General features: G+C 36.4%; 1 protein-coding gene across 1 annotated transcript in view; it reads right to left on the bottom strand.

Annotated features, from left to right (window-relative positions):
* The window catches only part of ctdp1 (CTD (carboxy-terminal domain, RNA polymerase II, polypeptide A) phosphatase, subunit 1), a 112,060-nt gene that overhangs the window by 68,921 nt on the left and 29,223 nt on the right, over nucleotides 1–13,916 (bottom strand). Inside the window, exon 11 of the mRNA XM_081377545.1 lies at nucleotides 11,810–11,966. Coding sequence (XP_081233671.1) covers nucleotides 11,810–11,966 — 157 coding nt within the window. The remainder of the gene's footprint in view (nucleotides 1–11,809; nucleotides 11,967–13,916) is intronic.

Below are 13,916 nucleotides of genomic sequence, written 5' to 3'. Positions count from 1 at the left end.
TCTTCCCCCCACATGGCACAAGGACATTAAGCCATAAAGAAATAACCATTTAAAACTGCAGGCCAATAAATCTTTGAACGTTGAACATTTAAAACAGGACTTAACATTTGTAGTTGAGATGTCGTATTCCAGAGTGAGGCCACGCTCCTATCAAACACTATTGCGTTACTGCAAGCTGCTAGACAAGATAGTAAGACGTCTGGATGAGAGTCACGTAGGCCACATGCACATTATGATCTCACAGTCCTAAAATGCTTCGTGGCAAACCAGATTGTGATTTCAGAATGTGGCTCATTGGTGACATTTCAATGCTGGGTTTCATACCAGAGTATAACTGCCAGACAGCCAATTAGGGCTTTTTTTTTTCTTTCTCATCCAGAGCTTTCCGAGCATTTGAGAATGCCAAAAGGCATTTAGGCTGCGGAGCTAATAGAAGCAGATTGACATTTGAAAACACGCGTTTTCTCCCTACCTCAAAATTTCTCAGAGCACAAGCATATGTGCAGCTTTTCCCTTTAATGGTAATGTTTCAGGACCAAACCAACCCGGAGTAGCTGCTATTAACTCAGAATAACACAAGGAGATTGTTTAAAATCTTTAAATTAAATGAATAAATACATATCAAATAAAACAATGTTTTTTAGTAGCCCAAATGAAAAGAGCCTACCCAGCACTACCCAAATCCACAGCATTCAGGCTTACAGTACATGCAACATTTCTTTGAAATTGTAACTTTTTAGGACCAACCCAACCTGGAGTAGCTGCAACTAACTCTTTGTTATTAAGAAGATTAATTTGTTTAAAATCTCAAATATAAATAATTCTGTAAAAAAAAATTACATACAATTTTTTTTTTGTAATTAGTGCAAATGTTGATAAATAATATCATAAGAAAAGGGTATCCACTCATTTTAGACAAAATTTAGACTAGTTGGCAAAATGAACTACAAAACTCTGAAGCAGAGTCCAGCAAACAGCTTTGGCATTTAACTGGAAACCTTTTGATCTTAATGTATCCTTTAGATCAGGAGATCCCATGAGACTGCAGTTCACTCAGACCCTGAACTTATGTGAACTTTATGTTCCAGACATGGAAAATGTCACATTAGCACAAAGTGCTCCAGGTCTCCTCACGAATAAAAACCTTTGTCAATCTGTCAATCAATTTACCAATAGATTGATGAGATGCTAATACAACAACTATGGCATAAGTTGGATGTTAAACTAATAGTTGATGAAAAAATTAACTCTGTTGGATGTTGGACACCAAGTAAGGTGTTTAGTTGTGCATTAAATGATTTTAATGCACAACGTAGAGGCAAAGAACCACCCGACACAAATCAGAGGATAGTTGCATCCGCAGTGCATTCAAATCGTTTAATGCACACTAGTTTGATGAAGCTGTGAGTTTAATTACTTCAAAAACAGCTATGTTACAACCTCCGTGCTGAGTGATATAATGTAGTGATTTACTAGCAAAGATAATGTTTCTGTGTGCACAGCTCAATCTCTGATCTCTGTGTGTGAGTGACATGTTTGTGTGTGAGCTTCAATGAAAGCAGCACATTAATATAGAACGGCAATTAAACTGACTTGAAACTACCTGTGCATTAAACGGTTCAATTGCACACCTTCCAGCCAATCAGCATCAAGTATTTAGACAGACCATGGTATAAAGATGTTAAATAGAATTTTTCCATACAACCCCTTTCTCTTTTCAATACAACAAAAGGGATAAAAAGTAATAGTTTCATATACTTCGCCCATATGACTTGTGTGCTATTTTTGAAGTTATACGATAGCTTTGACAAATATACTAAACTATATTTTTATAATGCTTTTTGGACGTTTTGGAGGAAACTACTACAGTATATGCTGGTGAAAAAGAGCAGTGTACATTTTTTTTAACACTTTATTTAAGGTGACGTAGTTACAAGCTTCTATAATGTACTTACTATAGTAATAACAGTAAATAATGCATAACTACAAGTAACTAACCCTAAACTAAACCCTAACCGTAACTCGAGAGTAAATACATGTAGTTGATTAATATTACTCAGTACTTATGTGAGTAAGTAAGTAAGTTTAATCAAAAATAATTTTGTGTTACATGGTCAAAAGAGTTTGAGTAGGTAAATAATGACAGAATATTATTTTTTGGGGTGAACTACAACTTTAGTAAAAGGTGCTAAAAGGATATAAAAATTAAATATTTACTGAAACAGAACATGGATAATTAGTAGGGCTGTTTTCGACTAAGGATTTTCATAGTCGAATCTGATTCGTTAGATTTTGCCGTAGTCGACTGATAGTCGAACCTTTTTTTTTTCTTTTCTTTTTTTTTTAGATAGCAGCTAGATTTTTTCCATTTCAAACAAAAGAGCTAAAAAACATATATATCACACATATATCATAACATTTCATAAACATGAGGAGCAATATGAGAGAGAAATTTGGTGATGGTTGTTTAGGTACATTAAACCACGTAAAGCTTTTTCACGCCCATGAGAACCGCGTGAAGTCAACTCACAGCCGCTCCGCTGCCCTGCTGAAAATGTGAAGCAGAAACGCTTAATATCAGTTAACGTCCATAATAATTGGACTCTGGGTTCGATTTTTTGACCATTTTCAGTGGTTATGAGGAGCAATATGAGAGGGAAATTTGGTAATCGTTGTTTAGGTACATTAAACAACGTAAAGCTTTTTAACGCACATGAGAACCGTGTGGAGTCAGCTTTTTAACGCACATGAGAACCGTGTGGAGTCAGCTTTTTAACGCACATGAGAACCGTGTGGAGTCAGCTTTTTAACGCACATGAGAACCGTGTGGAGTCAACTCACAGCCGCTCCGCAGCCCTGCTGAAAATGTGAAGCAGAAACGCTTAATATCAGATAACGTCCATAATAATTGGACTCTGGGTTCGATTTTTTTTTATCATTTTAAGTGGTTATGTGGAGCAACATGAGAGGGGAATTTGGTGATCATTGTTTAGGTACATTAAACCATGTAAAGCTTTTTAACGCACATGAGAACCGTGTGGAGTCAACTCACAGCCGCTCCGCAGCCCTGCTGAAAATGTGAAGCAGATTTTTGAATACATTTTTATTTATTTACATTAGTAAGCTACAGGACATTGTCTTTCAAAACATGACCTGAAAAAATAAAAATGGTACCCAGCCCTTCTGAAAATGCGAATGCGTCTCTGTCCCCAGCACATTTCAAACCAAACTGACGCCCATGTATTCGACTATGAGGTTCATAGTCGAATCAGACCTCTCCGAATCGAATCGTCGAATCCTCGACTATTAGAAGTCAGCCCTAATAATTAGCAAACTGATTAGTGTTGCATGTGGATACTTCTTAGCACAAACATTTATTGTGTGCAAAACCCACACTTCCCAACAAGTGAAATCACTGTTGACCTCCTACATCTGATATGGAGGTAACAATTAACATAATTAACCTTGCAGGACTCTCCGCTTGAATGGAAGCCACCGCTGTTTCAAGTCAAGACTATGAAAGAGAGTGAAAACAGACTGAGGAGGACGCCCAATTAGGGCTGGGTTGACAATGAGCATGTTTACATGCACACCAGTACGCTGACAACTCACAAAAATCATCCTGAAATAACCAGTTGTCTGGGTTTACATGCAAACCAATAACCCAACAAGGCAAGTAAACCACGTTTACAAGATTTTAATAAATCAGGTTATTTCCCGGTAGCAACGTAAAAACCCAATAATATGCGTATCTGACTCAGAGTATTTAATTTATTATGTCGGTTGTGATGTCAAATAAAGCAATTAAAAACAGAAGAAGAGTTTTGCAACATGTCAGTGGGAAACTTACGGCTCATATATGATCATCTCATGCAGTTACAGATGCAGCATTTTGACTGTACACCTTCTTTTTTATTTTTGTGCGATTTATTTCCTATTCTCTTACTACATAACTCTCGCTAAGGGGTGCGTTTCCCAAAAGCATCGATGGCCAACTATGATCGCAATTTCCATTGAACTCTATAGGTAACGACGGAACTTGTGACCATAGTTGGCTTTGGGAAACGCACCCCTGCCTGGATGCACTTAAATCCACAGGAAGGATGAGTTCCTATCACATATGCCACATGCACACTCCATTAAGCCAACAGAAAGAATGTTAATGTGTTTACATGCTGGGCGAAATCGGCATATGGGGCAAAATATAGCTGTGCATTTATGCGTAAGCCGTTTATGACCTTACTCTGATAAAGGAAAACGGGTTGATGCGTTTACATGATCATGTGCATTGTCGGCTTATTACGCATAATTGGGTTAAGAACGTGCATATAAATGAACTCATTATTTCTTCACTTTAATCAATTCTCATTTTGATAAACCGATATTTATTCTTAAATCCTAAGAATCTTCTAGTCTGCTGTTTTCAGTTGAGTGAACCAAACTTCACTAAACATTATTTATAGCACGCCTCCCATCCAATAAATCACAATAAGCTTTGGGATTTGTTACTTTTTATATTGAAGTCTTCGCTTTCAAATTCTGTAAGTTTTATTACAAAATTCAAACATTAAATGTCATTTTGACACTCTTTAATCTGGCATGACAGATCACTCTCGTACTTTAGTTCAAGCGGCACGTGAACTGACCAACTCTTCCTCCTTTACTGCTTATAGTATGAAATAAACACGAATGAACATCAGAAGGTATGTTGAAAGATACAGTACAACTTACTAAAATGCATAATTTGAGTGTTTTAACCACAGAAAGATGTCAATAAAACTGCTTGTAAATGTCACATAATGCATAGCTAAATACAGTATATGCACTATATTACATATTCATTATGTTTTTACTTAATCTGTTTTTCAATATTTAATGCACATTTGAATAAATATGGCAAAAACGAGTTATGACAATCACTGTTTAAATGTTTATTTAAAACAACTAATTGGAGTATAAGCAATTATATCAATAAAAAGTTATGGTTTCACTTTATTTGGATGGTTCCTTTAACACATTCTGTTGACTACAAGTAACGCTGCGCCTACATGTCTACTAACTCTCATTAGAGTGTTAGTAGAGTATTAGTAGACTGGTAGGGTTGATATGTAGTTGCAAAGTTACGTATAGTTAGTAGAATGTCTGTTGGAGGACCATCACAATAAAGAGTTAGCAGATATTAAGCAGACAGTCTACTAATACTCTATTTAGAGTTAGTTGACGTGTGTACTTGCTTGCTGTTAACAGAATGTTCAAAAGGTACCATCAAAATAAAGTGTTACCAAAGTTATAATATTATTATTATTAAATAAAAAAATTAAGTTTTATGTGCAATTTAAATGTGTGTATACAAATCACTTTAATATTAAAGTAATGTACCAACTGACAGGGTTCCCTGTTTGTCAATGGCCAGTCCTAGCCGCAATTAACAAACCATTCAAACCTTCTCAGAGTGATCAATTAATATTTGCTTTCATTCAGGTCAACATGCTCATCACTTCATTCACAAGGTCCTCCCAGAGCCTGTAATTACTTAGTTTGTGTGACGAAAAGCTGTTTTGCAGTGTATGAAAGGAGAACATTAGTGCTACCAGTGTCCACGCCAGAACCCCAGCCATTCAACAAGTTAATTCCTACTTCCTCTGAGCAGCCATGAATAAAAAAAAAAGTACATATGAATGGATCCCTTTAAAATGTGTCACTTCAAATAGCAATTTTTGTTCAATCAAACTCAGCTTTGTCATATATTATAAGCCTGCTACAGCTCTCTCCACGTGCTAAATTTAGAAACGATTCTATTTCCATTCAGCAGGTTTAATGAACAAAGGACAAACCCCATAGATATCCCAATTCGCAAAGTCCCAGAATAATAACGCTGTGGTTTCCTGCACCTCAGTTGGGATGTTATATTTAGTGAGTAAGGGGGGCTATTCAACAAAACCCCTGTTATGCTGGTAGAACAATGGGGCACAAATTGAGCAGTGGCAAATTGTACCCATAAGTGACAAAGGGAGAGAAAATGAGCTTAGGAATGAATCCAAAACAGGTTTTTACAATAGTCTGACTGCAGTCTCCCTATGAAAGTGCACAATGTGAATGACATTTTATAGGATTTCCATTTTGGGATATTTACGGCCTAAATAAAGTCCTTAAATAGAAGGTTGCTATAAAGCTGGAGGTTGTTAAAGCTTGAGGTTCCCAGTCATCTAAATATTAGATGCCACATCTGTCACCATTGATACTTCTGGTAAATAGATAAATCCCACATCATCATGAAACATGACCTTTTAAAAGTTCAACATGCATTACCGTTCATAAGTTTGGGGATGGTAAGATGTTTTTGAAAAAAGTCCCATATCCTCACCAAGGCTGCATTTATTTGATCAAATTATAATAAAAACAGTAATATTGTGAAATATTATTACAATTTAAAATTACTGTTTGCTAAATGATTATATTGTAAAACGTAATTTACGTTTTACAATTTACAGCCATTACTCCAGTGTCACATGATCCTTTTGAAATTATTCTAATATGCTGATTTGCTGCTCAAGAAACATTTCTTATTATCAATGTTGAATACATTTCAAAAGAAAATCATCTATTTGAAATAGAAATTATAACAGAATATAAATGAAACCAAATTTGCTGTCACTTTTGATCACTTTTATTTTTTTGAAAGAATTATTCTGACCCCAAACTTTTGAACGGTAGCATATTAACATATTATTTTTCAAATAGGCTAAATCTAAAATTTTACAACATAAGGGTCATATCAATGGCACAAGCTAATATATATGCTCAACGTGAACCTGTCAACGTGTCATGTTTTCAATTGTAAAATGAAAGCTTTTCATTTCCTTTTATAGAATAAACTAACTTTATCTTGTGATGCTGTCAAGCTCTTAGGTTAAACTTTGTTTATGTCTGACATATTTGTTCTGACATGAAGCACTGCAGACTGCATGTGCCCTTCAGAGGCGTTGAGGTGTTTATACTTTATCCGTTCAGCCTGGCATGACTCTCAGAAGTGACAAGCAGCAGTGTGGAGAAAATATAAGCTGAACCAGCAAGATGCAGCAGTGAAAAGTAGTTTGCCAAACTTTACCCTACCAAGGTATTATATTACTTGTTTAAAGGGAAGTTTACAGGTCCCATACAGGCATCCCTAAAGCTTAATTGGCAAAGCATGACAATGTTCAGGTCATTGGTTTGACTCCGAGAAAAAACATGTAGTATGTCATCAGTTGTCATTAATCATTGTAAAATAATAATGTAACAAATGATAAAAAAATAACTTAAAATAATAATTATCCACTACTGTTCAAAAGAGTGGGGTTAGTAAGATATTTTCATCTTTTTGAAAGAAGTCTCTTATGCTCACCAAGGCTGCATTTATTTGATTTGAATATTTTAATATTGTTAAATATTTCGACTATTTAAAATTGAACTGTCTCTATTTGAATATCTTAAAATGAAATCAAATTCAATTCAAATTTAAAGTTGAATTTTCAGCATTATTACTCCAGTCTTCAGAGTCACATGATCCTTCAGAAATCATTCTAATCTGCTGATTTGCTGCTCAAAACACATTTCTTATTATAATACATTTTAAAACCAGTTATGCTTTATATTCTTGTGGAAACTGAGCTACATTTCTTTCAGGATTTCATGACTAGAAAGTTCAAAAGAACAGCTTTTACTTAAATATAACATTTTTGTAACAAATCTAAATGCCTTTACTGTGACTTCAATCAATTCAATTCAAATAAAAAAATAAACTTACCACAAACTTTTGGATGGAAGTGTACATAAATACATTTTAGTACATTTTTGTTCATTGGTTTTTAAACATACTTTTGTTTAGCATTTACCATTGATTTTTTCAAGTAGTAAAATTATTATTTGAGATATGACTTTTTACTTTGAATTAGTTTTTTTTTGTAATTGTTGTTTTAATTGTGTGAGATTGTCAATGACATGTAGAATAAGTATGGAATGTATAAGCAATGTTTTAACCATCTGCTCGATTACTAAACGCATGTGGGTGTCACCTCCCTGCATCTCAAGAACTTAAGTTAGTGGACAAATATGTAAACGCTAGGGATGGATGGGCATTCGATTAAATTTTCTTAGTCGATCATCGGGAGAATTAATGATCGACTATCGATTAATCATTAATATTTTTATATTGAAATTCATTATTTCTTTAACTTTTTATAAATTAAAAATGCAATGAAAATACAAAAATACAGTTTGTTTGTCCTCGATGAGATCTTTATTACAAGAAGATCAACTTGTGGCAGTGAAACTGGACGTTCGGTAGACTTGAAGATATGCCCTGCGGTGCTCTAAAACAGCGGAACCTGCAGCTGCGAGCCGGCGTTCTTAAACAGAGACCCATGGCCACTTCATCCGTTTTCTGTGATCGGATAGCTATCCGATCGTGAAAAGACCAAATGTAAATGCCCTCCGAAACGCATTCGAGACGGATTTAAATCCGATCGCTCAAACCACTTCAGGAGGAGATCTGAGCGTAAATGCATCTGGTTGTTGAAACCACATTATGTAAATTTAACTTATCCTATGCTAAGAAATATACGTGTGAGAGCGTGTTATAGGCTATATGTCATGTTATAGCCAGATTTGACGACGCTACTTCAACACGCATCACCACAGATGAGCATCTATTCATCAAGCCAACGTGCAAACTATCGCAAATCAAAGTGAAAGTCATTCATCAACACACAATTATCTTCATTAAAAGTAAAGAACCGAAATGATCTTACCAGGGCTGTTGCCGCAATATCTTGTTGCGGTCTTTGATTTAGAAATTTTCGCTGATGATCAATAAAATGCAGCTCATATCAGTTGCTTTCGGTGACGTGCAACAATTTAAATATGCATATAGTGCGGGAATTCAAGATCGGATTTAGATCCATTTTGCAAAAACACATTTATGTGACCAGGTGTAAATGGAATCGTTTTGATAAATCAGATAGCTATCCGATCTGAGAAAACGCATGAAGTTCCCATAGAACTTATGCACCAGTCTACTGATTTCTGTTGACAAAGATAAGCATGTTGACATGATCTGGGATCAGACGCGACTGCAACATGGTGACAGCCAGTCCAGCCGCCGAAAACACCCGCTCTGAGGGGACTGACGTTGCCGGGATGCACAGGTACCTCCGCGCTAAAAATTTATTTTATTAATTAAAAATTAAAATTAATTCCATTGCTTCAAGACTCACACTACGCAACGCAACCTGCATTAGTTTAATCGATAACAAATAAACGTGATCGACGAAATTCTTAACGATCAATTATCGATCGTCAATTAATCATGCCCATCCCTAAACACATTTATCTGAACAAGAGCATCTGAGCAAAGGGAAATTTCTAAATGTCCCTATCAATGATCAAATCCCTTCACCTGTGTAGAAGTCACTGCTGAGTTAAACGGTAAGAAGTGGCTTCGCTTCAGCTGTATGTGTGAGCATGAAGGTGAACAGAAAAAAAATGAAGCTATTTGACCTGTGAAGCGCAACACCGCTGTTATGAACAGTGTCAGCAATGACAGATTTTGACATGGACTGCTGAGATGTTATAACTGCTAAGCGGAGAACTGAGACAGGCCCGACAAATGAGAAAGAAGTCAAAGAAGCTCTGAAGCGATGTTTCTAGGTCAGTGATTTTAGGAGGGAGCCATGAGGCACATCTTCCTCTTTCACACTTCAGAGAAAAAAAATTGGAAGACAAGACAAATGTAAAGGGAAAAAGCTGAAGGAAAAAAAAAACTCATTCCATTTAAAGCCTGACGCAGCACTTTGAGCTATGAAAGTGTAGCTTATGGCAACAGAATTGGGATAAAAGAAATAATACATGCAGGGCTAATAATTTCATGCACACAGTTTTTTTTTTTTTAAATCACACACCCATGACCAATTTTTAAAGAAATCATTAAATTAGATCATTAATAAAGCAGAGCCAGCCTGCAGGAAGATGACCTTAAATGAAAAGCAGGGTCAGAAGAGGAAGGCTGGGTGGAGATGTGCTCATAATACATAAGCAAAGTAATACAAGGGCAAAGATTCATATAACACAGCAATAATACTGATCCAGTATGCTGGCAGGAAGATGCTGGCAGTTCTCCTATTGTCCTTTATGTCTGTGTATGCTCATGAAATTGATTCATCTGTTCCTCCATCCAAAAACCACATAAAAAAAAAAAATTCTCCTCCCTGTTGTTCCAGGGAAAGGTACACCAATAAATATGTGTTTTCACTCACTAATTTAAAAAAGCAAACAAAAAAACATTTGTTTACATGAGCTTTACATTAGCTTTAAGGAGTAAGCTTTAGTATTCCATTCTTAACATCTATTGAACTTTCTATTTAGCAAATGCATCTATATTTGGCAGGAACTTCATTTTAATTTTCCTTTTTTAATTCTTAGTGATTCAATTTGCGCTTTGCTATGATCACAGTAATTTGCTTCTTACATGTCCTCTTCAAACAGTCTTGGCATTAATATTCAGCAGCTTCTGATCTCATTTTCTCATCTCATGATTAACATTGGCTCACCGTCAGGGAATGTCTTTGGGATGTTTGTTCAGGATTTTTAATTAGCTTTTATGAATCTTAAAAGCTTTGTGTGGGGGGAGGAATTTAACTGTGGCTGGCTGTCATGATTTAAACATGTAACGCCACAGTAAACAATTCGGTACATGAACTATCAACACAAACGTCAAGCAGGACAACAGAACAGCAATTAAACAAAAGAATAAGCATTAACAGGAAAACCAAAATTGAAAAAAAGTTGAAATGTCTTTATGTCTATATATAATACTGCACGGCCAAAAACAAAAAGCCGCTGTTTGGATTTAGGCAAATGGTTAAGAGGCAAATAGGCAGATGCCATGATTGGATCATTGTGTTTCTAGCATGTTATGTTTGGCAACAGTTTGATTGTAGATTGTAAATGTACCTAATTGATTGATGAGTGTGTAGCTTTTCATTTCTTAAACAACCATGTAGGAAGGCACATCATGGCCATATTCCAGAATGACAGTGCCAAGATTCATTAGGCTCAAATTGTGAAAGAATGGTTGGGAGGGAGCATGAAGATTCATTTTCACACATGAATTGGCACCTCTGATGCACCTTTCTGATGCACCTCTTGATGGAAATAATTTATTTCCTTTAAGAGGTGCATACATTTTTGATCTTGACAATGCAAGAGTCAAGCACTCAGTAAAGTCAAATCCAGTACATCCCAAAGACTTTCAATGAACTTAAGTCTGGACTTCAGGTCTGGATTTGCCAAATTCATGTGTGAAAATTATTCTATTTTTGGCTGTGGCTCCTAGTAACATCTGTACTTGCATGTGTGCAATTTATTTCTTTGTATTGTGTTTGTAAAGTAAAAACATGTAAAAATGCCAACTTTATGTTCCAAATTTACCATATTTTGGGGACAAATCTGTACCCAGAAGTGAGCTAAATCTAACAAAACCTCCATTTGGAGATATTTAAAATTGTAAAAATGCAGAAAGGTTTCTGTTAGGGTGATAACGATCGGTGGCTGATCAATCGGAGCACCCTTAGACAAAACATTCTGTCAACAGTGCAAGTTATCGTTCAACCACATGTGTGCTCGCACATAAAATAGAGTATACTTTGAACAGAGTATACTTTGGGCTTAGGGTTAGAGTGTGGGTTATGGTATAGTAGTTATAACTAGCTATTTATAAAAACAATTAAAGTTTTTTTAGATAGCTAAGAAAACGTGTGTATGCATGTTTGACCTCTTTGTCCATGCTGTCCAGATCTTCTTTGCAGAGTGTGTAGAGTGGCATGGATTCAGACATGCTGGGCTGTCGTTTCCTGCGTGAAGGTCCAGGCTGCTCGTCGTCAGCACTCGATCCTGCAGCCTCGTCCCGCTGCTGAGACCCCTGAGCTAACCTGAACAAACACATCAACAATCAATCGCTCAACATTCATACTCCAGATCAGCAGCTGGTGAAGCAAGTTACAGTGTAATCAGTCACTGGGTCAAATATGTTTCTCAAGCACTGCTGGCTGAGTTTGCTCTGACGGAACAGCAGCTCTCTCAGTCCGAGCAACACTTAAATAAGCAATCATACATACACACAGCACAAGCCTGTCCACAGCACACAGCAAACATTCAATCACATCTCCACTTCTGTCAGAGGAGCCACAACATGATAATTATGATAACTCAGCACAAGGGAGAGAGATGGTCAGAGCGGACAGCTTGTGAAATGAGTAACGTCATTACACATGCTCATGCTGTGCAGTCTGTTTAAACCAGTGGTCACTCATCACCACCCTTTTCAATCCCAAGATCCCCTACCTCGGCCTTGATAACAGGCAAGATCTACCTATTAGGGATGTCAATTTACATAAATTCCAATATTTGATCCTTGTAAAGGTGCTGTATGTAAGTTTTTGACTGTACTAAAGCATCAAAATACCATAACTTGCAGATATTTAGGAAACATGCTGAGTTCACATACTCGTTTCTCTGAAAAAGACTGTGCAATACCGCACATTGCCAGTTCACCCAATAATATTTCGCCACCACAGGTTGCCAGGTGGCACAAAACACAGCATACTGCAGCCATGGAAGCCAGCGAACAAGAGATGGGTCAGAGATGGCAGATTCTACCCGACCTAAAAAGCCTCCGCACCCATCTAAAAATCTCTATGAACAGGAGCATTTTAAAATGCGATATCAACTCATCATAAATCAATACATCAACTTGCAGTGTGTAAGTCTCCTCGCATACTACTAAATGATCACATTACTTAACAACCACTAGCTTAATCAACACAAAATAGATGTTGTTTTAAAGCTTAGCTATACAGTGAATATAGAGAATGTGACCACCACTTAACAAGTGCTTTAAATTTACTGACATATTAGAAGTGCTCTATTTTAATAGAGTATAAAAAACTGCTTTACATGAAAATGTGGTCTGTAAAATCATAGTACATAACAGACAGACTTGTGTCATATATCGTTGAAAAGGTGTCAACAAGCATATTTGTTTCAGTAACATCGTGTTCCAAATTATTATGCAAGTGACATATCAGTAGGATTTCTGTACAATAAACATTCAGATATTTTAAAGAAAGTGTTTGTTTTATTTCTCATATCTTTTTAGATTACTGGTATCATTCTCAGACAGGTTTGTTAAATAGTTTGCCAGGTCTTCTTAGGTAAATGGGAAACCTACTTAAAGAGGTTGTTCCACATCATTAAGCAAATCACAGATCTAATGCAATATGGGGAGCAAGAAAGATCTTTCTGAAGATGAAAATCATGATTTAGAGCACAAAAGAACTCGGTCAGATAAAGGTTTAAGGAAAGTTACTGTCAAACAAATTAATAGTTTAAAAAGGGAAACTATAAAAAAGCCACTGTTGAGCAGGTAACAGGTATTTGCTTCTGCTGGTGTCTCTGGAGTTTCAAGAACCTCTCCAAGAGTTTTCAGCCAGCCCTAGCCAAAGCTCACTAAGAGAAACGTTTACAGTACAAACATTTTTGTTTGTAACATTAGTATACCATAGTAAATCACATATATTTAGAGCAGTTGGTCTCGAGCGATCCCAAACACAACATCAATCTATGTAGCCTATAAGCTATAAGACTTTCGGGATCCGATCGTGTCGAGATCATGACGCAGTGTTTTCCAACACCATTTGAAAGTTCAACCAATGGAAACTGGATCTCAGGTATGGTGGCCTGGTATAGTGGTTAAGGACAATGTATAGAGACCAATTGGACACTGTTTTACAGCTGGAGCTTGGATTGGTTTGATTGCTCAGATTGACAGGTCTTGATTTACCAGGCGCCATAGAATAAGAGTGCACAGCTGATGCAGCGCT

Source organism: Scardinius erythrophthalmus (assembly GCF_964197995.2).
Source record: "Scardinius erythrophthalmus genome assembly, chromosome: 10".
NCBI classification, from domain to species: domain Eukaryota; kingdom Metazoa; phylum Chordata; class Actinopteri; order Cypriniformes; family Leuciscidae; genus Scardinius; species Scardinius erythrophthalmus.
This window is presented reverse-complemented; position numbering and strand designations above follow the sequence as displayed.